This window comes from Hydra vulgaris, chromosome 07, assembly GCF_038396675.1.
Source record: "Hydra vulgaris chromosome 07, alternate assembly HydraT2T_AEP".
In the NCBI taxonomy this organism is placed as follows: Eukaryota; Metazoa; Cnidaria; class Hydrozoa; order Anthoathecata; family Hydridae; genus Hydra; species Hydra vulgaris.
Genome location: NC_088926.1, coordinates 18,367,016 through 18,392,136, shown reverse-complemented (window position 1 = coordinate 18,392,136; position 25,121 = coordinate 18,367,016). Strand labels below are relative to the sequence as shown.

Here is a 25,121-nt window from a genome sequence, read left to right as displayed (position 1 = left end):
ATAAGTAAATTTACTTACTTTACATAAATTACTTTTAATTTACTTTACAAATTATATTTTTATATAATTTTTTTTTAATAAAGATTTGTTTTTACTTGAAAAATAAAAAATTCCAACTAAAAATATATTATTTTATTCGTAAATTTAATTTACATTTGGTAGCGTATTACTTTTATGTAATTTACTTTCGCACGCAAGTTATTTTAATATATATTTTTTTTAATTAGTCACTTTTAAAGGTAAATGTAAATTACAGTTTGAGGAACTTTGATATTATGTAATGTAATAACTTCTCGGTTGATGTATTTGTTCTTTTTTGGACGCATTTTTATTTGTCTGAAATTAACAAGTGGAATATTTGTAAAATTTTTAATTAAATTTATATTGATACTTAACACTTTTTGATGCCCTCTCGGTTTCCGATATTTTTTTCGGAGTTCCAGATCTAACCAACGGGGAGGTGGGGCATCGTAAATCTAAAATACTTATTGAATCAAATGTAACAAATATAACTATTGTTAGTCGGCAAAAGATTATTTGTAAAATTTCAGGGCTGTACGATCAAAAGAATTGCTTCAAAAAGCGCTGTGAAGTTTTGGCCTCTACAAAAAAAAATGCGGACTCGTCAGTGAGTGAATAGAAAGCTATAAAAAAATAAACGATAATTATTAGCTGAAGTAAACATTGCAAACTTAAACTTTAGATCGTTTAGTGTTTCAGATTTACTGAATAGTTATGATAAAAGCATCGATAAAATATATTTATCACCCCTCACGACGTTGAACCTCAATCCCCACTGCTTATTAGGTATACGTTTTTGTTATGTGCGCAATATTTTAGATGCGTGGAGTTCATTTTATCTTTAAAAATATCTAAATAACTTAAACGATTGCGTTAACGCAATTAATATAACAATAAGTGATGTAACCTAAATTTAGTTTTTTAAACAACACTGCCGGTTGCCGGCTGGGAAGTTGTTTAAAAATCTTTGGTTACATCACTTTATCAAGTTTAAAACAATAGATTTGCTTTAAAGTAGTCTCATAGCACCAACAGCGAACGTGCGTATGGATGGGGGTATAAAGGGGTAGACGATGTACAATACAAAAATTGATTTCATATTGCTAGGTTTTTTAATATTTAATCTTTTATACAAAAATCAAAAACAAAAAAATCTCAGCAATAACTCTATCAATAATTGACTTATGTATTTACTATGGTTTATATATTTAATATGTTTCATATGTACATATTTAACATGTTTCAAATGAATATGATTTAGTTTAAGGCATAATGCTTATCAATTAAAAATTGATTGCTAAAAAGAAATTTAAACCTAATTGCTATTAGTTTTCTAATAACACCAGTTGTTGTGGTTTTGTTTTTTTAATAAAAATTTCAATATTTACTTTTTTTTCTTTTGAAAATTTAAATAACAACAGATTATTTGTTTACGGATCAAATAATTGTTTGTTCTACGAGTTTCAAAAAGCTAGTCTACAAGCAAAAAAAGTAATTTTCTTTTTTTGTTTACATTTTCACAGTAATTAAAATTATGCTTTGCTTTATTTATACACCTTTCTATATGGTAGCATTTTTTGTGTGGCTTTCTTGAATCATAATATTAGTTATTCCGCCCAAAATATAAAACAGTGCATGGTACGGTTACAACTACGGTTGAGTTACCATATAGTTTTTTTGGTAAAAATTTGTCACAATGTTTATTACATGAGCAAACAAAAAAAGATTTCAAAATGCTAAAATTAATTTGGTTTTATGATGGTTAAAAGAAAATTTTGCGTTTTCTGTGTAAAAAAAAGCACAAGGCATCTTACAGCTACTTAAGCTGAAAAAAAATTCAAATCTATCACATAAACAATTGTCACCTTTGTGATGCAAGAGTTAGTTAAAACATTTGTGAAACATGTTGATTAAGCATTCACACAAAAAATGAGGAAAAAAACTCCTCATTTTGATTTCTCTTAAATAAATTTTATCCAGAGACACGAAATCAAGGCTGCATCTGATTGATTTGTTACAGACGCTTAAAACTAACTACGATAAACCTATGGGAGACCAATAAAAATATTAAAAATACAAAAAATGTGTGCTGAATATCTAACTCTTTCTATAAGAGAATAAGAAAAATATATTAAAAAGTTTTAAAGAATATTCAATCGCAAAAAAATGGAGTGTTTAAAAACATTGTAGTTAACGAAAAATGTCAGTTAACCAGTTAATTGCCAGTTAATTAAAGTTCACTTAACCAAAAATGTCAGTTAACTAAAAAAGTTCACTTAACCAAAAATATCAGTTAACCAAAAAAGTTCAGTTGACCAAAAATGTCAACTGAATATAAGTCTAACTCAACTTACCTCTATCCAATTCCAGCATCATTAAGTTGGCAACTATTAAAAAATTAGCTCTCAAATTGTTGAGGTAAACTTTATATAGTTGCCTCTATTGATGTTGCCATTGGCAGCAGTGGAAAAAAAAAGAGTGGAAAAAAAAAGAGTGAAAAGGAAAAAAGAGCGGAAAAAAAGAGTGGTGTAATTATTATAGACTAAGATTGGAAACTAATCATTCTATTGTTTGTTGCATTAGTCTATTAAATTAAGCCGAAGTAGCCCCCTTGAACAAAAAATGTTTTATAATCACTTAGTTAAACTTAAAGACGAGAGAGGTGGTGGTTTTTCAAACTTTGTTTTGAAATTATTGATATGAGCAATCTCAATAATGCCTAATCATCGCCAAGCAAGTGACTTTACACACAAAATTACCAAAGAAAGTCCTAGGAAACAAATTTTAGTAACTAAAAAATATATCTGGTCAAAAACACAGCAAAGGACGGCGTTATACCACATTCAGGGAAAACAATATTGCAAAGCAAATTTGTTGGCAAATAGTAGTATTTATAAAAACCATAATGACGTTAATTTGTTATAATACTGAAAAAAGACTTGGCAGTTATACTTGTGGGAGTGAGTTTAATAGATATTTCTTTGATAAACACTTAGAATTTAGAATTTTTATCAATGGTTTTGAGTTTGAAAGACGATATACGTAGAATATTATTCATATTACATGCTTTTGTTTGTTGATTTCTTTTAAATTTTTTTGTGTTGTTACGCCAATTGTTCGCGTTGTTGAGGTTTAGCTAATATAGGCTTAAAGCCTCCTACCACTTTTTCCATAAATGATACTGTACGAGCCATTGAAGACGGAACCAATTTAGATTAGATATATTACTATGTTTTGAATTAAATAGCATGTTTAAAAGAAGCGCTGGTTACAAATTCATAATCAACAAATAAACAAACACCTATCTTTTTCAATTAAAAATTATCTAAATTGAAAAAACAAAGTTAGAAAAAAACAATTTTATGTTGTTTTTACAAAACAAAAGTATTTATTGGCTTATTAGTTATTTTTGGTACTCAAATTTAGTACGAATGCGTGGAGTTTTTTTTTTTTTTTTCATTTTTTAGGGCTGGTATCTCCTCAAAGATATATATTTAAAAAACTAATAATAAACAATTGCGTTAACATATTCTAACAATAAGTGATGTAACTTCATGTTTTAATTCTTTTAACAAGCTGTGAAAAAGTATATTATGTTACATCACTTACCCCATTTGATCATAAAACATCACTCAGCTCACTTTATCATGGAATAATGAAGGGTTTTAAAATAAGCCTCTTCTCATGGGCCACGGCGACAGGATGGACAAGTTTGAAAATGAAATTTAAAAAAGCCTAATGTAAATTTTTGTCTTTTTTTGCTTTAAGTCTTATTCACGTATTATACACGTTCTGTAAGTTAAATTTGCTGTCTTAAGAAACTACAAAATGTTACTGATGAATTATGGCTTTTTTAGAGTAAATTAATTCGCCATCCTTATTCTCAAAAAACTTTTAGCAGATCTCTCATGTAATATCGTGAAGTTTTTTAAGGAATCAATTTTAAAAGTTTTGAATTTTGAATACAACTTTCAAAAGTTATGAAAAGAAAAAGAAACAATTATCACTAAATAACATTCTCATATATTTTTTCGAGCTTTATTTTTAACTATAATATTCTTTTAAACTATTTATATATATATATATATATATATATATATATATATATATATATATATATATATATATATATATATATATATATATATATATATATATATATATATATATTTGTAATTTTTAATTTTAACCCGAGTTCTTACCTTTTCTATATATTACAAATACTTTTAACTTGAATATACTATAATAAAAATAAATAACAAACGCTATATTTTTGTCATTAAGTTAAAAAACAGATTCCAAGCCATTCAATTATAATCAGTTACCATAAAAAGTTTTGAATTAACTGTGGAAAAATACGCTTGCAAACATCCGATATGTATTGCGGTAGTTTGCTATATAATCCGATTTGTATTAATATGCAAATTAATTGTAAATATATCAGTAAAGCCGCGAGATTCAGTTTTAACTAATTATATGTTATATTAATTATAATTATATTAGTTTTTAACTAATTATAACCTTTTTAAAATCTAAATTGAAGTAATTAGAGGTTAAATAAGACAATAATGAATTTATCAAAACATGTACAAGACATAGAGGTAAGTTTATATTTTTATAATGGCAAGTTCTTACAAAATCAGTGAATTAAAGAAGCTGATATATTAGTTACGTGACATGAATTTTTTCGTTGAAAAATGGATAAGTTAGTCAATATAGGATTTTTATACATAGTTAAATAAGTGATTAAATGCAGTATTGCAGAGGTGATATTTCATCAAAATTAGGGTATTCTACCTAAAGTTATGCAATTTAAATACCAAATCTTTATCGCAGATAAATCTTCTGTCATAGAAATTTGGTACTTATATTGCATAACTTTTAGTACAATATTAACAATATAATATCATAGTTTAGATAAAATTACGCAAATTTCGAAAATTGATAAAATTGCGTGGATTTCGAAAAACTCACTTTTTGACTAGTTTCCCTCTTACCAGTTTTAAACCAGTTGGAAACCAATAGAAATTTTTTTTTTAAATCAAGATTTTTAAAAGTGTATTAAAAATAATAAGGGTGCATCAAGGACAACAGAGGTGTCTGCAACAACCTTTGATATACTAATGTAGATTTCATTAATGAAATGAGTTGTTTTTTTAAAATAAATTTTTGATATTTTCATCAATTTCTTAAAATGTTTATTCAACCAGGCTAGCAAAAAAAAAAAAAAACTTATAATTTTTGAATAAAGTTGGAGTTACTATATGACTGGAAAATAGTTATATTTAGTTAAAGGTTATTTATATTTTTTAAAACCAAATAAAATTTAATGTTGAAGATGTTCAACATCTAGTTTTTCATCAATTAAAAAGTGCCACGATTGCAGCCCTAGGTTACAGCCAACAAGGCTTTTGCCTAGGGCTGCACAATTTGTGGGCTCTGAAATAGGTTCAAAAAATGTTAGCTCGGGTTTTTAGCGAGTTATTTTAAAAAAATATTACATTCATGATTGTAATGATTGCTACATAGCAATTCTTTCTGGGCAATTATTAATTATTTCTGCATAAAGGAGTTCTAGAAAAAATCTTTATAAAAGCTGTTGCGCTAAACTAAAGAATTAAAGATACAAATGCAACCAACGAATAGTTTAATGCTGTATATACTATATAATGGTTTTTACATTCAAAATATTCAAAAATTAATTTAGTCTAGGGCAAGAGGGTAAATGGAGGCTGAGAGTGTAAATCCGATTTTGGGTTGCATCATAAAGATCAATGCTAGCTACTTTAAGAAAATGGTTTTAGAAAACTTGCATCTTGGATTTAGTTTTATTATTTGTGGAGGTAAAAACAATTGCATAAATGAAATTTTTGCTTTTGGAACTCTGTTCCAAATAGGATGCCTCAAACTTATCTACTACTTGTAAATATAACCGGCAGATTTTACATAAAATGTTTTTGCATTTGATTAGTCCTTATTTTTTTTATAGATAACGTAGAGTGATGACTGTCTGTTTTGAATTTGTAACAGTAAGTTATTTGACTTAATATGGAATGTTAAAAATTTTTTAATCAAAGACTGGAAGACCTTACTAATAACAGATAGATCATGATTGGATGGTAATTTGAGGAGTCAGGATGTTCACCAGAGTTTAAAAAAATTAGAATCACAGATGCCATTTTCCAGTAGGCAGGAAAACAAGATTCATTCCAGCACTTATTCAATAATTTATAGAGAGTTGAAGAGAGTTCTGAATAACACTTTTGTAAGACTATGTGAGGATTGTTGTCTGGACCACAAGCTATAGAAGAGTTTAATTGAGATATGACTTTGGCAACAGAAGCTAGACTCATTTGATGTCTAACAATGGCTCAACCTGTTTAACTGGAATAGAAGGAAGAATATAACCATAAAGTTCAATAGTCAAATTAGAAGAAAATTTCTTTGCAAATAGTTCTGCCTTATCCTTGGGAGAGATAACAAAATCAGTCTCATAAATGAGAGATGGATTGTTAGACCTACCTTTGTTAAAGACGCTGTTAAAGTTTTTCTAAAAGTCTCTAGAGCCTAGCTTCTAAGATAAAATGTGAGATTTTGTGAACTGGGAATAATGGAGCTTAGCATCAGACAGCACCTTTTTGCATTGATTTCTTGCAATAATAAATAAGCTTTGTTCTCAAGAGAGTTGTTCTTTTCAAAAAAGATTTAAAAAAAAAGATTACAATTAGATATAGCAGCTGCACAAGAAGGTGAAAACCATGGAGTAAAATGAGGCTTGACTTGGAACTAACAAGAAGAAGAAAATAAAAACTTTCATTCCTGCCTAGATACAAGAGGTTATGTAGAAGGGGCATTTATCAGCGGAGAGCAAAAAGACATCAGCCCAAGGGCCGTCACACAAAAAGTCACTGTAGTCCCAGTCAGCTTTAGGGTAGTTGTAAATAGTGCAACTGAACACAAGCTAGGGTCAGAGACAAGACACAAATCAAGGTGTGAATGTAAGTAATTTGGGTTGTCTGGAAAACAAGTCACAAAGTTAACTATCTGAGTAAGAGATTGAGTATATATTGAGTTACGGGCTTTAGTGCCAGCAGGGTCAGTGGTGTTAGAGCTAAATATAAATTTTCTTCCTCAAAATTCCAATGAAAGCTGATTTCCCTTTTAAATGTTCTTTTTATTACCAGTCGTGACAGTTGTCCATGAAATTTGTATTAAAAGTGTTTTTATTTTTTTTATTTTTTATATTATATAAAATTAATTTTGGTCACACTGCTCTTCTTTTTTTTTTATCAAGCTCTTTTTCAAACTTGTCTAATTCTTCATCAAAATTAGATTTTCTTAAAACTGAATGAAGTGTTGTAGATGATTCAGCTGTTTTTCTTATTTCTCGACTTACTGTTATATTTTGGCATCTCTTTTATAAGTTATTTTCTGCTATTGCTTTTAAGGCTTGTTTTGCTCATATATCTGATTCTCTTCTGATAATACTCTACATCTAGCATACACGTAAACTGTGGCTAGAAATATATTATGAATTTCTTTGTTTCTTTTACACGCACTACCCAACCTTTGCCAAAAGTTTAGTAGTGCATGTTTCTTTTAAAGCATCACAATTGGCTAGCTGCAAAGTGTGAAAAATGCAGCACATCACCTTAATCTTAGTATTTTTACACTCTTCTTGGAGAGAAGGGTGCAAAAATAAATAAAATTTTTACAGTCTTAAAGCCCTAGCGGTAGGGATGTTTTTTAATGCTTATTATTTTGAGTTTAATATTTTGACTTAAGTCCTGCTAATTAATCCATAGTCATAACTTAGAGCTCTTTATGTGGCTTGACAATGTGAACCAAAAGCATTATCAGGGACACCATCCATTTGCACTGTTAATACTCTGATATTTTACAATTGTTGATGAAATCAGCCTTTCTGAAAGCTCCCACAGAGTTTAAGAAACCTTACTACCAGCTGGTCTCAGAACCATTAAACTAAGTTTTAGAGCTGTATCCTCATTAGGAGATAAAAAGAGGAGTTGCAAAGCCACTACCAAAAAGGCACAAGCAAAAATCAATGAGTCAAGAAGATCCAGCATTCATCATCCTAGACAAAAAACAATGTAACACAGGTTTTCATTTATGCTTACCTAATAGATGAAGAATGTTTTCGAGGCTGGTTAGTAGAATTATTCTGCTTACCCTGCTAAATTTTTGTATACTTTTTTTAAAATATGCTTTTTTTTTTTTTTTAATTTATTTGTTACATATAGAAGTCAATAGTAAAAAATAAAGTTTTAAAAAACTTGCTCCCTGTTTTTTTTGTCACTTGTTTATGCATGCCAATGAAATAGGTAAATTTTTGATTGAATTTAAATACTGTAAGCTTTGCCACTAGCGCGCCAAAATGTGATAATGTACAGAAACATGCAATTACAGTAATATTGGAAAAGTTTCATGTACTACGGTAATTAATAAGTAACAAGTGGCAAAATGGCTTACTTTGTGTTGGCATTTATGCAATTGAAAATGTTTAATTTAGATTCACTAGATAGTAATGTGTATTTGATTGTTAATTAGTTAATAACATAAATGGATCAGTGTACCAACTGTGCAATGACTCTAAGGGAGGATGATGATATCTGGCTGATAGGAAAGCCCATATTGGAATTACCAGCTTGCAAAGTCACTAAAAAAGGAGTTGTTATTTGCTTGTTCTTTTATTTGATAGATGGACTAATAAAGCATGAGAAAAACTGCAGTTGTAATGGTGCTGTGGCAGTCAAAGTTGCTATTGAAGTTCATCAGCAATGGGCTAAAGCAGGCATTAAAATACAACATAAAGACAAGATAAAAGCAAAGATTCTTGATCTGTATAGTAATTATAGGACACTGCAGAAAAAGAAAGAGTTCAAATCAAACAAAGAAAAAAAAAGGATATTTATTGAAAAGTTAAAACTACTTTTTCATAGCACACCATGGTGCCTAGGCAAAAACAGAAACCAACAAACTTTGTACCAAAAAAATGAAGGACGAAGATCTTGAATTCCTAAGCGCTCTTCAAACTCAAAAAAAAGGTGTGTAGATCTTGTCTTCTGCAGAAGACAAGATCTACACAAGAAAAGTTGAGTGTAAAATAAAGAGAATTAAGGTCTTCTTGAGGAAGAAAACGGATCAAAAGCAAAGAAAGCAAAACCTGTTTTCAACAATTAGAAAGTACTGATAGCAGTTTTGGTGATTTACCATAAGATGAGTTTTAATGTTATGTAAAAAAGAAGAGCATGACAAGTGTGGCAAAGAAAAAAAACATGGTAACATTTCAGCTTCCAAAAAACCTTAAGTGCAAAAATATCTATAAAGGCTAATAGGTTAAATCTGTCAGCTGGTCAGAGAACAGCATTGATGGGTGCAGTTGTATCAGAGGGTGGCGCTGATTTGTAAATTGTGACGCTGTCAAGGTCAAGTACCAGAAGAGCAGAAAGGAAATTCGAACAAAAACAGCTTATATAAAAGCATCATTCACTGCTCCAAAGTATGCCACACTTTACTGCAAAAGAAAAATTGTACTTCGAAAAATGAGAGTCTTGCTGTTCTCACAGCAAGACTGCCAGCTCACAAAGAAGGAAAGTTCTGTCGAGTTGGAGACATTACTAGGCAAAAAAGTCTACTTTGCTTACTTTTATCTACTTTGCTTGTTGGCACCATGTATCGGAAAGACTTTTGTGTGCAGTTTGGTAGAAATTATTTGGTGCAACATCCTGCCCAGATACACCAGAACTTTAGGATTTTCAGCAGCATTGGAATCACTTGCTCATGGGTCAACATACAAAACATTTGACATTCGCAACCATAGACTGAAATGTCCATAATAAGAAATAGTTGTTGCTTTTTTTTGTGAACTGCTGTCTGTGTCTGAATTTGATGATGCATTAAAAGGTACAATGCTTTGTGACAACTATCAGGAATGGGCCGAGTTAAAGCTGATACTTCTGGGAGAAGAGCCATCTCATGGTGTACACTGGTTACAGCCTAGAGCAATTTAAAATATGAATAAATAAACAAAAAAGTAAAAAATTGCACCAACAAACTTTAATTTCAGCACACTTTTTTAAAAAGAAGTTTTTAGCGTTGGAAATTTTTAGTTTTAGCCATTGCTATGGTTTAGCAACTTTGTTAGAAAGTTTTTCATTGTATAAAAATAAATATTTTCATACACCAAGTTAACTTTCAGTAAAGTTAACAATTATCATGAGGGAAGCTTTTACAATTAATTTAATGAAAAAGTTAGGGGGACAAAGGTGCTACAATGTTAAAATAAAATTTCATTTTATTCAATTCTTATGTAAAACACATCATTCTTACAATATAAATTATTTTTTTGCTATGAAAACCTTATTTATAAGATTTTGATTATATATTTAAAATCAAGTTGTCAATTCATTATCATTTAATGTTTTTGTTATATTTAGAATCTTCTGCAGTTGAATCCCAAAATCAATCCATATGCTAACTATGTATCAACAGTAAAAACTAAAAAGAATCGAAAATATTGGAAGAGAAATGATGACCACAATTGCTCAGTAATGTTTTGCTTCTTATTTTGTAAAATATTAATTGTTCTACTTAGTTTTTTATAATTTTTTGATGCAATGACTTTTTTTAGAAATTGACGGTTGTATCCCTCAACTTTGAAACCCATTTTGGCCCTGATGTAATGTATTACTAATAAGCAAAAAATAATACTTAAATGAGTTAGCTATTCAGTAATTTAATTATGTCTGACATTGTTAAAAAAAATTATAAATACAAAATAAGTTAAATATTTCATTTTTTTAAATAAGTTCATTTCTGAAAAATCAAGGAAATTTTCCAGAAATTCTAGTAACATCTTTGACAGACTTTCTGGCCCTTAGCTATAATAAGGAAAGTCCAAAAGAGTTTTTGATGTTAACTTAATATTCCATATTTTAATCATATGGAACATTTCCTAAGATTGAAAAAAGGGAGGGGCAGTAATTTAGTTGTTTCAACCTATCATAGAAATATTTACTTTGTTATGAAAACAAAATGGTCTGATTGTGTGTCCAAGTTCAAAAAAATTATTTTTCTTTTTTTTCCTTTTTTTAATTTATTAAAATATTTTCTAGCTGAAAAAATTTTGAAAAAGTTTTTATTTTTTTAGAAAAGCGGATTGAACTTTAACACTTTGTATTTATATTTTTGCAACACATCGGCTCTTGTTATCCATCTGGTATATTACGTTATCCCAGACTCTGCATCTTCCATAAGCCTCAGAAACTTGAAAATTATTTTGAATAGTTCCATTTATAATACATGTATATGTATATTTACCATTGTCAACTAATATTAGCAGTTATTCTATAGAATTTCTATTTTTTAAAATAGAAATCATTATCTGTGTATATATGTTAATAATTTTCCCTGATTGAGGAGCAATATGAATAATATTATATATTTTTTTTACTAGAAAAAGCAATAATAGTATAATTTTTACCAGGATAATAATATATTTTTAACAATAATAATACATTTTTTACCAGGAAAAGCAATAATAGTATAATTATCTTCCTTTTTAAGTTTATTTTGAAAATTAATATCTAACCCCCAGGTTTTTAATCTATTATTGGTATCTCACCAAATATTGCTAGTTCTATAGTTTAACCATCTATCATTTTAATTACTTTTTTTTGACTAATTGACAAACATGCCTATTTAATATACCAGTGCATTTCATTATTTGGATAATATTTTAATGTACCAGTGTCACAAATTTAGATGTATATTTTCTGGCATTTTAGTAATTTCTTTAAATAATGATAACTTTTTGTAACTTTGTTTACAAAATGTTTTCATATTTGTAACTTTTTGGTTTACTCAATCCTTATTGATCAATCCAAGAATTTTAATAGTAGTACTTTGACATTTCATTGAGTGTTTTCTGTCTCTGTTTTTATTATCAAACATTTGCAAAGTATCAATATCAAAATAAAAATTTGCAATATCAAAACACTTTCTTAAAAGACTGCATAGAACTTATGTATGCAGCTAACATTTGTTTTTCATTCAAATATTTTAGAAGTCATGTTCAGCATTTACCAATTTAGGTAATTTCATAAGAACACTCTTTAAGGCAAAAGTTGGTATACCAGCTTTTCCCCAAACACTTAAAGCAAGTTTCCTAAACACATATAAGATTTGATGAAAGTTTCTCAAACAGTTATAAGACTTGAAGCAAGTTTTTTATTGATTAAACAAACTTGATAGCATTTTTTTTTTGGTACTACAAGGTTGTCATAAATATTCAATATATACAAGTTTTTTTGTTGTTGACACTTTATCTAAAATTGAAATAGGAGCATATCTAATCATTGGAACATGAAAAACAACACAATTATGAAAAGCTGTAAAAAATCAATATATTTTACCAGAATAAGTAAAAATTGTATTTAAGTTGAATTATAGTGCAATAACAAAAATATTGTTTTAAAAAATTAGTGCATAAAAAAAATGTTTGCACTACTTTAACATTAACAGTATAATTAATATTAAAGTATAATTATAGTTAACAGTATTATTATACAATTTTTTTTTCTTTAAATTTATTTTAGTCTTGTGCAGACCTTACAAAGAATTTTGAAGACATAAAGCATACAACACTAAGTGAAAGAGCGGCTTTAAAAGAAGCAGCAAGGTATTTTAAACTCTTATTTTCATCTTTATAAAATATAAGTCTTGTTAGTTTTATTTGCTTATGCATTACCATTATGTATTACCTATATTAAAAGAAGTAGTTTTCCTGTTATGCTAATAAAGAATACTGTTAAACTTGTCTAAAGGTTGTTGTTTAACTATTTGCTAACATTTTACCTTAAGTACCTGGTAATGTTTTCAATAGAGATCTGAATAATCTATTAAGCATTTAATATTTAATATGCATGTGGTAGACTTGGTAGAAATTTGTGGTCCACAATCAAAAGGTTCTATGTTCAAATCCGCCCTATCCAAAATACTGTGCTCAACTTGTTCCTTTGCACTGTGGTTTTTAACAAGGTTCATCTTTTAAAGTTTAGTGTTAAGAAAGAGTTTCTAATTTTAAAATAAATATAATCCTCCTCGACTATAGTGGTCCCCTCTGGAGCCTTGGGTAGGTGAATTCAATTAAAAAAAAAAGTTTTGCAAATGCGCTGTCAGTTATTACAAATGATAAGAATCAAAATGTTTAGTTGCACAAACAAAGATAAAAAATTTGTAAGAAGAAGGTGAATGGGGTAAATTGAGGAGATCCTTTTCTCTAAATAAAGTTACTTTAACACAGAAAAATCTTGAAACATAGGTGCAGGTTGGATGCTGAAGAAGATACATCCATGATTCAAAATCATGGATGTAACAAATGCATCTTATGCAATTGTTTATTTGAAATCTTCAGTTAGTTGTAGTAGTAATAATGAGCTATGTTAAAAAGGTTCCCGTGCTTTTTATGGAGCTAGACCTCCCAATCTAATGAAGCTAAGAAGAGCAATCATGGAAGCTTATAATGATCTTTGATTGATCAAAAGTTTCTGACAGAAATGCAGTTATTGTGCTATTAGGTTCAAAGTGAGACAAAATGTTAATAAGTCCTGTTTGTTGTGAGTGCACAAGGCGCTGTGTCTAGAGAGTATACAAATTAAAAGCTGAGTTCAAAGCAAATGTTACTTTGTTTGTTCACTGGAATGGTAAACAATTAAACATTCACATTAGGTTGTTAATTAAATTTTTATAGCCTTTTCAGTTTCATGAGACCACATCAGGGCCCATGCATTCTCTTGTTTAAGAGATTTTAAGCCCAGCAGGAACACATTTAAGTTTTATTTCTAAACAGACATAGATGAAACAGTGTTTCACTATCTTTGTGTTATGTCATAGATAATGTCTAATGTCATAAATAATGAAATTATCTGTGTTTTTAACAATGTCTAATGGCATAGATAACATCATTATCAATATGTCTTATGTCTAATGACATATGTATTGAAACAGTGTTTTATTTGTCGTCATGTATGTCAAACAGTGAGGATCAGTAATCTGATATCTTAGCTTTATTCCGAATTTTTCTTTGTGGTACAGATTTCAATTGCATTTCTCCCTTAATACTCAAAATACAGAATAACCTCTTTATCCATAATGTTTTCTTTTTATATAAGATTAATAAAGAATAAAGAGAAAAATTGAAGAAATTGTCTTCCATTTTTCTCTTTATTCTTTATTTTCTCTTAGATATAACTAATCCAAAATACTTTATTCATTTTTTCTTTATATATTTAACTTTAGCAGGAATTGTTTTTTTATTTTTTATCTTTTAATTTCATCATCTTACTTCTTTAATGAGTTTTTGTTTTTAATCCTTTTGAAAATATTATTTAATAATACAGTTGTTAATAGATTAAATAATTAAAAAAAAATTTATTAGTTACTTAAATTGTATTTAAGTAACTAATAAATTTTTTCCTAATGATTAATTAGACAATTAGGTATGAAAGAAGAACTTATTGTTTTTTTATCATGTTTTAATTTTTCTAGAAATATTGAATTATCAATACTGAATTACAATATTGAATTATTTCTTTAACAATTACAAACTTCTTTAATGCAAGTTTTACAATCATCTTTTTAGCTATAAACATTTTAGCCAATCTATTTATTATTTTTTATTTATTGGCATTTTATTAAATTTTTTCAATGCTTTTATTAACCTGTTGTCTCTGTCTGTTTGTTTATTTGTTTGTTTGTTTGTTTGTTTGTTTGTTTGTTTGTTTGTCTGTCTGTGAGCATCAAATCTTGCAATCAATTTTTGAGTCACTTCCTAATGATAGATTTTCTTCAAATTTTGCATACATACTCTTTCTTGATGACAATATAATAATCAATAATTAGTCAATTAATTTAGTTAATTTCAATTAAATTTATTTTTTACATGGAAAAAAGAATATAAATTTTATAATTAAGTATATTGATTGTTTTCATACTTATACGCACATTTAGCATATTTGGATAAGGCATTGACTTTGTAAACGGAATGTTTGATGTTCGAGTAATATCAGAAAAAATTGATTGCAAAGTTTGTGTTTTAGTAACATGAAAAAGCATTGGGTTTTAAAAACTTGTTTTTAATTTTGCTTGTTTTTAATTTTGCTTGTTTTTTCTAAATAAAATGTTTTTTCTGTATAAAAAATTTTCATATAAAAGATATTTTTCAGTAAAATATAAAATTCAGAACCAATCATCTATGTTAATTTCAAGAAAATTTGTTATTTATTAATTATTCGATATTCATTATTTAAATATAAATTATTTATTTTATTAAATTAGTATCATTTCTTTTTTTTTTCTGGAAAAAAGCATTGAATTGAAGTATGCGTATCAAAATATGAAGTCTGTGAGATAAAAATACATGTTTACTAAATAAAGTATTAGTATGCTGCAAACCTGTGCTTAACTTATGCTGGCACATACTATTAGCATAAGAAGGCTGATGAAAAAATTGTCCTCAGATGATACAGTTAGCACAAAAAAAAAAGCAAAAATAAAAAAAGTTGTTTTATTTTTAGGTGCTTAAAGTGTGCTGATGCACCTTGCCAAAAAAGTTGTCCTACTCAGTTAGACATCAAGTCCTTCATAACTAGCATTTCTAATAAGGTTTTTTTTTTAAATATATTTTAATTTTGTTTTGTAGTTGCATTTATACATGTGTTTAATGTTTGATTTTTATATAAAAAGCAATTTGCTTAATTTTTATTTGTTTATTAGTACAAATATAATAATTAAATTAGCAATCACAACACATTGTATGCAGGACATGTACTAGTATGTTTTCTGACGATTGATGCTTGAGCGCAGGACATGACTAGTACGTTTTCTGAAGGTTGTTACTTAAGCACTTTATTTTACTTGAGGTTTGTTTTTTCTGTTTTTCTGTATGTCATCTGTATTTTAGTGTTAAAAAAAATCAATTTAAGTTAAAAATTAACCTTTTATTTATCCTTTCAAAGCCGATTCAAAATGTACCCATAATCAATGTGTTAATGAAGGATTTATTTTTTTGTTAAAAATTTTTATGTTGCTTTACAGAAGTAAATTAGTTTCGTACTAATACATAGAACTGTGGAGGTGGTGTTAAAAAGATTATTAAATTGTTGCGTATAAAGAATATGAAAGGATTTTATTGTATTTTTTATTTTATTTTTTTATTGTATTGTCAATAAGTTATTGGATGTTATAGCATATTTTGATATTGCAGCAGATCTTGATGTTATATCAGATCTTGATGTTATAGCAGATCTTGTTGTTAAAGCAGATATTGAGTTGATCTGAGTTAAATGAGTTCCAATACTTTTTAATGTTTTTGGAATTGTTGAAGTTTTTTTTTGTTGCTATGTTGCAAGATGGAGCGCAGTATAAAATATGAGTTCAGTGCTCCTATTCTATTCCATATACTGAAGAAAATTTGGTTAAGTGTAACCTATCTGCTTATATTTAGTAAGTAGGGTGCAAACATTATAGTGTTACAGATTTTTATCTATTGCTTACCAGGTTTTTGTTGATTAAACAACCTAAAAAATTGTAACTAATTTATTTTTTTTCTCAAGGTTTTTAAAGTATTTGAGTAGCTATTGTAATATGTTCTGAGTATTAGCCAACTCTTGAAAAAGTTTTCCATTATTTGTTTTATCATATGGCTCATGCTTGTGTTTTATGATATCTCTAGAACATATCTCATAAAACAGTCATACCTAGAGAAATATGCTGCAATTATATGCAGTATGGCTTAGTCAACCCTTAAAGTGTCTTAAAGTTTTGCTGCACCTTCTTAGATGATCAATCACCTCTGAGATTATTGTTTTTAGTCACAGTTGTGTAAAATCTGGGAACTTATGCAAGCTGCTATATTACACTCAAAATAGCAAGTTTTGCAACTACAATAGGAATCTGTAGTGTTCAACCAAAAGCTTTTAAAAAATCAGTTGTAAATAGAACAAGAAAAGCTTATACTTATTCTATATATTATTATAAATAGTTATGTTTTTATATAATATTTTTATTGTAAATAATTGAATAATTTACGAGAGTAAAAATGATCTTAAAAATTCAGTTTAGAATTTAAAGAAATTCAAAGCTTTTATTTGTATAACCAATCAGCATTGATTTTAAATGATTTTATAAAAATATATAAACTGTGATTTAAATAAATACTTAGAGTAATGCTAAATAGCATTACTTCAAAATTATTTGTTTCATAGCAATATTTTATGAAAACTTTTATATGAAAGTTTAAGTAATGCTTTATTTACTTTACAATAAAAATTACAAAAAATAAAAATTATAAAAAATTTCACATAAAAAAAGTCACAATAAAAATTACAAAAAATTTATTTTAATTTTTTTTAACTAAAATGAAAAATTAATCAATTAATCTCTTTTTAGTTACCTTTTATTTTTATTTTTTGTTTATTTTTTTTCAAAATTTGTTTGTATATTTCTATCTATATTGTATCTATTTTTTATCTATTATATCTATATTGTATATCTCTAACTCAAATAGTCATTTTTTTAACTCGCTTTCCAGACAATTTAAATCATTTACCTTCTCTACTTGACTTATGTCTTCTTTCTGATCCTAGTCAGTGCTCAGTTTCTCCACATTCATCCTTAGGTGCTTCTGATCAAAGTTTGATCTCTCTAAAACTAATATCTCATTCTTCATCATCAGAATCCCCTTATCATGGTACCTCCTACAACTACCTTAAGCTGACTGGGACTCTTTCAGTGATTTTCATTGTGATAACCCTTGGGTAGAAATCTTTAGTCTTCCTGCTGACAACGGTGCTTCTTGGATTCAACTTCTTGGATTCAGGCTGGCATGGAATCATTTATTCCCCCTCGACGATTCCAAGTCAAGCCTCTTTCCTTTCCATGGTTTTCCTCACATCGTGCTGCTGCGATTTCCAATTGAAACAATTACTTCCAATATCTATCAACAAAACAATTTTCCAGAAAACAAGCATCTATTAACTATTGCTAGAAACCATTGTAAAAAGGTTTTGTCTAACGCCAAAACCTAGGGTGTTTTCTCAGGTCACGAAATCTCATATTTCATCTTAAGAATTAAGCTCTCATATCTTCTGAAGAATTTTTAAAAGTATCTATAATAAGTTCAAATCTGTTATTCCACCTCTCTTGTATGGTTCAGATTTTTTCACCTCACCTAAAGACAAAGCTGAATTGTTTGCTAAGAACTATACATCAATATTATCTCTTGGTTCCACTAGTTGTGTTCTACCTGATATTGCCGACAAACAGGTTGATCTATTGCTTGACATTTGTATCATTCCAGCTTCTTTATCTAAAGTGATTTCCTGCTTAGACTCTTCTACAGCTTGTGGTCCAAGCAACATACCTGTTATAATCTTGCAGAAATTTTCTCTGGAGCTGTTGTCTATACTTTCAAAACTATTTAACAAGTGCTTATCAGAGTCTTGTTTTCCAGCCTGCTGGAAAGCGGTATCTGTTACTCCAATTTTTAAAACTCTGGAGAGTAATCTGACTTGTCTAACTACTGTCCCATTAGTCTTCTTCCTATCATAAGCAAGGTTTTTGAATCTTTAATTAACAAACATTTAAACTCTCATCTTGAATCTAATTTACTTTCTGAGATGATTTTGGCGCTAAATCTAACTTACTTTCTGATTATTAGTATGGGTTTCTATCTTCTCGTTCTACAGCTGATCGTTCCACAGACTAACAAAAATAATCAATAGCTTTTATTGTGCATTAGGTAGACAGGGAGAGGTTAATCGCTCTTGACATTTCTAAAGCTTTTGATAAAGTTTGGTATGCTGGTCTTCTCCGAAAGCTTTCTTCTTACAGTGTATCAGATAACATCTTTAAGAATATTGAATCCTTACCAATCATAGTATAAAAGTTATCCTTGATGGACAGCACTCTTCTTCATATCCTGTAACTTCAGGGGTTCCTCGAGATTCTATCCTTGACCCTATACTATTTTTAATTTACATTACGATCTTCCAGATATTCTCACATCTAAGGTAGGATTGTTTGCTGATGATACTACCATTTATTCTTGTCTTAATAAAAAGCCAACACTTTCTGATTGCTAATAGGAATTTTTTAGCTTAAAAAGGATCTCTCTTCTGCTACAGCATGGGCTCTCAGTGGCTGGTAAACTTTAATTCAGATAAAACTCAATTTTTTCAGCTCATCGTTATCACAATAATCTAGATTTTATTATATTTATGAATGGTAATGTACTCAATGAGTCTTCTACCCTTCATCTTCTAGGATTAACTCTTACCTCTGATCTTGGAAACCATATATTAAATCAATTGCAAAATTAGCATCTGAAAAATTATCACATTATCACATTTTTGTAATGCTGCTTCTCTTTCTCTTTCCTACAAATACTATAATGGGCACTGCTCTAAAGAGCTAGCATTTCTTGTGCCATCTACTAAAATTTATTCTCGTGTTACTTGTTGTTCAATTAAGTCTCATCCATTTACTGTGACTGTTCCTAAGTGCTCCAAAAATTCTTATTTGTCTAGTTTTTTTCCTCAAACATCAGTTCTTTGGAACTCGTTCCCTTATCTTGTTTTCCAATTCATATAATTTGCAATTGTTTAAGTCATCTCTTAATAGTTATCTTGCTTTATAAACTTCATCTTTTCTCTTCCAGTAACTTCCAACTCTAATAGTGGTTGCTTGCAGTCTTGTTGGAAGTGAAGTTGTTGAAAAAATATTCATATATATTTGCAGCATTTAATGTACTTTTTGATGAATTACTTTTTATTTGAACTAAAGGTTTTAAATGTTTTATTATAGGCAGGTTGCTTTGTTTACATTTTTAAGCGCATGCGCAAAAAACGACATGCAAAACATGTTTAAATTTTGTTTAAAGTCCTGCGTATTTCCAAAACGGTGCACTTATTTCCTCTAAACATAAGTTATCACTTTTTTCCCTTTTTCAAATCATGCCTGATAATCAATTTCACTCAAATGTGTGTGTGTGTGTGTGTATATGTATGTATATATATATATATATATATACATATATATATATATATATATATATATATATATATATATATATATATATATATATATATATATATATATATATATATATATATATATATATATATATATATATATATATATATATATATATAGATTATTGCTATGTTCTTTAAGAACATTGAGCACTCTATTTTTAGAATTCACTAACAATATATATATATATATATATATATATATATATATATATATATATATATATATATATAGAGAGAGAGAGAGAGAGAGAGAGAGAGAGAGAGAGAGAGAGAGAGAGTGAGAGAGATTAAAGTTATAATTTAATATATAAATATTATTTAATAATTAAATGTAGTTGTATACAATTACATTTATTTAAATACAATTACATGCATGTTTGTAGCAAGTCCCTAAATTTAAAGTCCTACATTATGCATAATATCAAACTTTTTAGCTATTTAAAAGTCTGTTTCAAATGAAAGTTTAAATGTAATTTAACTAAAATTTATATTTTTTTATGGATCAGAAAAAATGATCTAAATGTTTTAAAAAATTTGAATATTTATATTGTTTATAAAATATTTTTTGACAAAAGTTTTGTCAACAAATCATAAAATATGTTTTCCAATTTAAAAAGAAGTTAAATTTTATTTAGTAATGTTACACAAAAGCTCATTATATTGCTTTATGTTGCAAAATGCATGTAGAGCAAAATCATTTTTATTTGAAGACTGAGGTATTGTAGTATTAGCACACTTGTAATGATACCAATTGACTTGACAATCAAAATTAATACACTCAGTCAAAGGAAGAAATTTTGAACATTTACACACGCAGAATAGCTGTAGTTGATTTGAATTCAATTTTCTTGTTACAATTTTTGTCAACGAAACTTCTTCAAAAACTGTTTTAAGTTTATCTTTAAACATATAACAGAATTTCTCAGTTTATCGTTTGTCATGTTTCCATTACTCAAACAGACAATATTTTGTTTTGGTTACCATCGTTTGTTGTATTTGATAGTAATACTGGTGATTAGTTTTAATTAGACCATCAAGTCGATAATTTTGGTCATCTTTCCACAAATCTAAGCTGTTTCTATATTTATAGAGAATTTAATAAACAGATGCGGTCCAGCCCTGTGAATTTTCCAAGAAGAGTTTTTCCTTTAATTTTTAGACAAATTTTCTATAGTATTATGTTAATTTTGATAAGATTTCATAAACAATTTGAGTGAAACTTTGGATTTTTCTGTAATTTTATCTTGGTTTTTGTTAATAAGCAACGGCTCATAATAGCAGTAATTGGTTTAGCGTGAACTTTAGGAGAAAAGTAAATCCGATTTTCATAAGCAGTGTCTGTTTCATTACAGTTCTCTGATTCATCAATTTTCTCAACGAATGTTTTTGAAAACAACAGCTTTTGATGCTAATTTATGTAAATTTTGATACGAATTCTCGGTTTTTTCTTTAACTTAGCTGGATTGATAGAAGTATAGATTAATAGAAATATATTATGTTAATTTTAAATTTATTTTACTTTTAAAAATTGGAAAACTAATTTTTGATACTGGTTAACAAAATTTCACATATTTTGATACGCTGGTTCCACTTAAGTGTGAGACTTTTTCTAAATATATACTTTACTTGTACAAACTTCACACCATAACTTTTGCATACTTTGCTTTAGCACAAATGTTTTACCTGTCATTTTTTGCATAAGCACTGTAAACAATGTAAACAAAGCAACCCGTCTATTAAATTTATTACAGTAAAACAAGTTTTGTAAGACAATTGACACAAGTATGACCAAGGATGATGCATGTATGACCAAGGATGATGCATGTATGACCAAGGAGGCATATAATAAGAAGTATATATATAATTCATAAAAATGTAAATGTTGCAGTGTGATATTAATAATTAACAGAATTTTTATTTTTATAATAATAGCAGCTATTATACAAGCTATTATACAAAATTAAAATAACTAATAATTAAGCTATTGTTTGTTATTATAACCTTGTATTTGTTTTATTAATACAAATAAATAATAATAATAGTCATAATAATAAAGTACTTGGTAATAATATTTTAATAAAATAATAAAAATGAATAATAATATAAAGTATTAATAACAATATAAAGTATTAGTAATAATATTTTAATAAAACTTGAATAAAACATCTTTTTTTATTTTTATTATTTGATCATATAGAATTATTATGGAGCTTCAAAGGCAATTTTTAGTGACAATCCTCTCGGTTTAACTTGTGGGATGGTATGTCCAACAAGTGATCTTTGTGTTGGAGGCTGTAATCTTTATGCATCAGAAGAGGGACCAATTAACATAGGTGGTTTACAACAATTTGCAACAGAGGTTTGTGGTTTTATTATGTTTGTTAGTGTGTGTGTGTGTGTGTGTGTGTGTGTATATATATATATATATATATATATATATATATATATATATATATATATATATATATATATATATATATATATATATATATATATATATACATACATATATAAAATTAATAAGTAAAGAAATAAAATTTTTGAGTAGTGTAATAAAGTGGTTGAGAAAAAAATTGAAAATAAATTATGTATAGATCGTAAAAACTTTTTTTTAATTTTCTGTTAAAATAATGTTGTTTTTTATTAACCTATAGTTTTTGTGGGAAGGAATGTCAAAGTCAGATATTAGGAAGTTCAAGAAAAACTGACAATTTAAAATGTATATGATATTATGTGTTAAATACTGATAATTATTTATGAGAGATTAAAATTACTTATAATAATTATGAGAATTAAATTAACTTATAATAATTATCAAAAATGTGTTAAGTGCATACATGGTTAGATGAATCTACATTTTTTTTTATAAATAAAATGCAGAGGATTGTGTGCTAGAGTCCACTGTCACAGAGGAATCTCTGTGACAGTAGAATCAGCCAGGGTCGGGTTTTTGACCAGGGCTGCATAAATATTGATACATGGTAAAATATATTTTTTTAATTCAAAATTGTTGTTGGTTTGATATATATATATATATATATATATATATATATATATATATATATATACATACATATATATATATATATATATATATATATATATATATATATATATATATATATATATATGTATATATATATATATATATATATATATATATATATATATATATATATATATATATATATATATATATATATATATACACATATACATACATACATACATACATACATACATACATACATACATATCAGCCCTTAAAATTAGGGTGAGCACTCAGCAATGTCGACCTAACTTCTGACCTACAAATGTTTGAGGTCAGCAAAAAATTGCTGACCTCGTTTCGATGTTTTATGATCAAACCTTTGTTTCACATTTTTTCTGTCGGCGTGATGCTGACCTTACACAGATTAAGGTCAGCAAATAATTGCTGACCTTATTTTTTCTAATTCTGAGGGATCTTATACTGCTGGTTTAGATGAATAGTTTGAAGTTATACTGAAATAGTCTGCTGCCGGGGGCTTCAGTACATACATCGACTGACAAATAGCCTGAATCGCAGCTGAGTGCTGCTACATCGACTGAGGGTTTGGCATGGAGCAGCAATCTTTTCTTTCATTATTCTTTGTTTTTTTCTTCTTTTTTTGAAAATTTGTATTTAATTAATGTAAGAAAATATGGTATCAATTTGTTACATAAATATGCTATAGTATATATATATATATATATATATATATATATATATATATATATATATATATATATATATATATATATATATATATATATATATATATATATATAAACATCATCACAATTATTTTTATGATCATGATCATCATCTTCATCATTTATATACATATATACATACATATATATATATGTATATACATATATATATATATATATATATATATATATATATATATATATATATATATATATATATATATATATATATATATATATATATATATATATATATATATATATATATGTAAACATCATCACAATTATTTTTATGATCATGATCATCATTGTTTTAGCCTTCCCAATTTACACTGTTTCTCTATAAGCATTTTTTTTCTGTAACTGAAACTTGTTTATACTAATTGCAATGCACTCTCTCCAATTTTTTCTACTTCTACCTTGACATTTTTCTCCTAAAGTTGCTACCTCTCACATGCTGATACCCAAGTCATCTTCATCCTCATTGCTCAACATACCCAAACCAATTTCTTTGACAAACTTTGTTAGATACATCACTATTTCTAATTATTGTCTAAGATCATGGCTTTTTTTCTTGTCTTGTTAGAGTCTTTTCTTGTTTTGTTAGAGTCATAGAGTCTTAGAATCTTTTCTTGTCTTGTTAGAGTCATACCACACACTCATAGAATTTGAAAATTATACATAAAATTATTTTACATATTGTTGCAAGCATAATATTGCTGTGATATAAAAAATCAGTTAAGTAAGTGATGGGGGCGGAGGCCCCAGTCACTTGAGCGATTTAATTCTTATAAATGTTAAAGTGAAAGTTGCTCTATTTGTGGATGCAACTCGTTCTTGATGAAAAACAAGGAAAACCTGGAGACCTGGTAGGTAAGAGTAGATACATCAAAGAAGAATGATAGATAGTAAGATTTTCAAAAGTAAAATTTAAGTATTTTAGAATTTAACAAATTTTTGTGTGTGTGTGATTCTCTGTATTCTGTTTTCCAACAAGGAAAATTAATCCTAAAATGTCCCAAGTTTGTTGATGGGAACACTACCCAGCAGTTTTTTAAACATTACAGCTTGTAATACATGTCTCAAGTTATACACTGATCTGTGACTGTCAAATGATAAGATTGTAAATTAGCAAGAATTTATGCTAAATGTTAATTAGTTAAATAGTCATGTTCATTTTCTAATCATTAAAATAAACCCTCCTGACATTAAAATTCTATATTTTGATGTTTCATCAAAATCTAATTAGTA

At 27.5% G+C, this 25,121-nt stretch overlaps 1 protein-coding gene across 1 annotated transcript in view; it reads left to right on the top strand.

Moving 5' to 3' along the window:
* Positions 1-4,464: 4,464 nt before the first annotated feature.
* Positions 4,465-25,121, top strand: part of LOC100208911 (dihydropyrimidine dehydrogenase [NADP(+)]) — a 50,724-nt gene continuing 30,067 nt past the window's right edge. Inside the window, exons 1-5 of the mRNA XM_065801262.1 lie at positions 4,465-4,622; positions 10,479-10,589; positions 12,639-12,721; positions 15,618-15,705; positions 22,333-22,494. Of these exons, the coding sequence (XP_065657334.1) occupies positions 4,590-4,622; positions 10,479-10,589; positions 12,639-12,721; positions 15,618-15,705; positions 22,333-22,494 (477 nt within the window). The 5' untranslated portion in view covers positions 4,465-4,589. The remainder of the gene's footprint in view (positions 4,623-10,478; positions 10,590-12,638; positions 12,722-15,617; positions 15,706-22,332; positions 22,495-25,121) is intronic.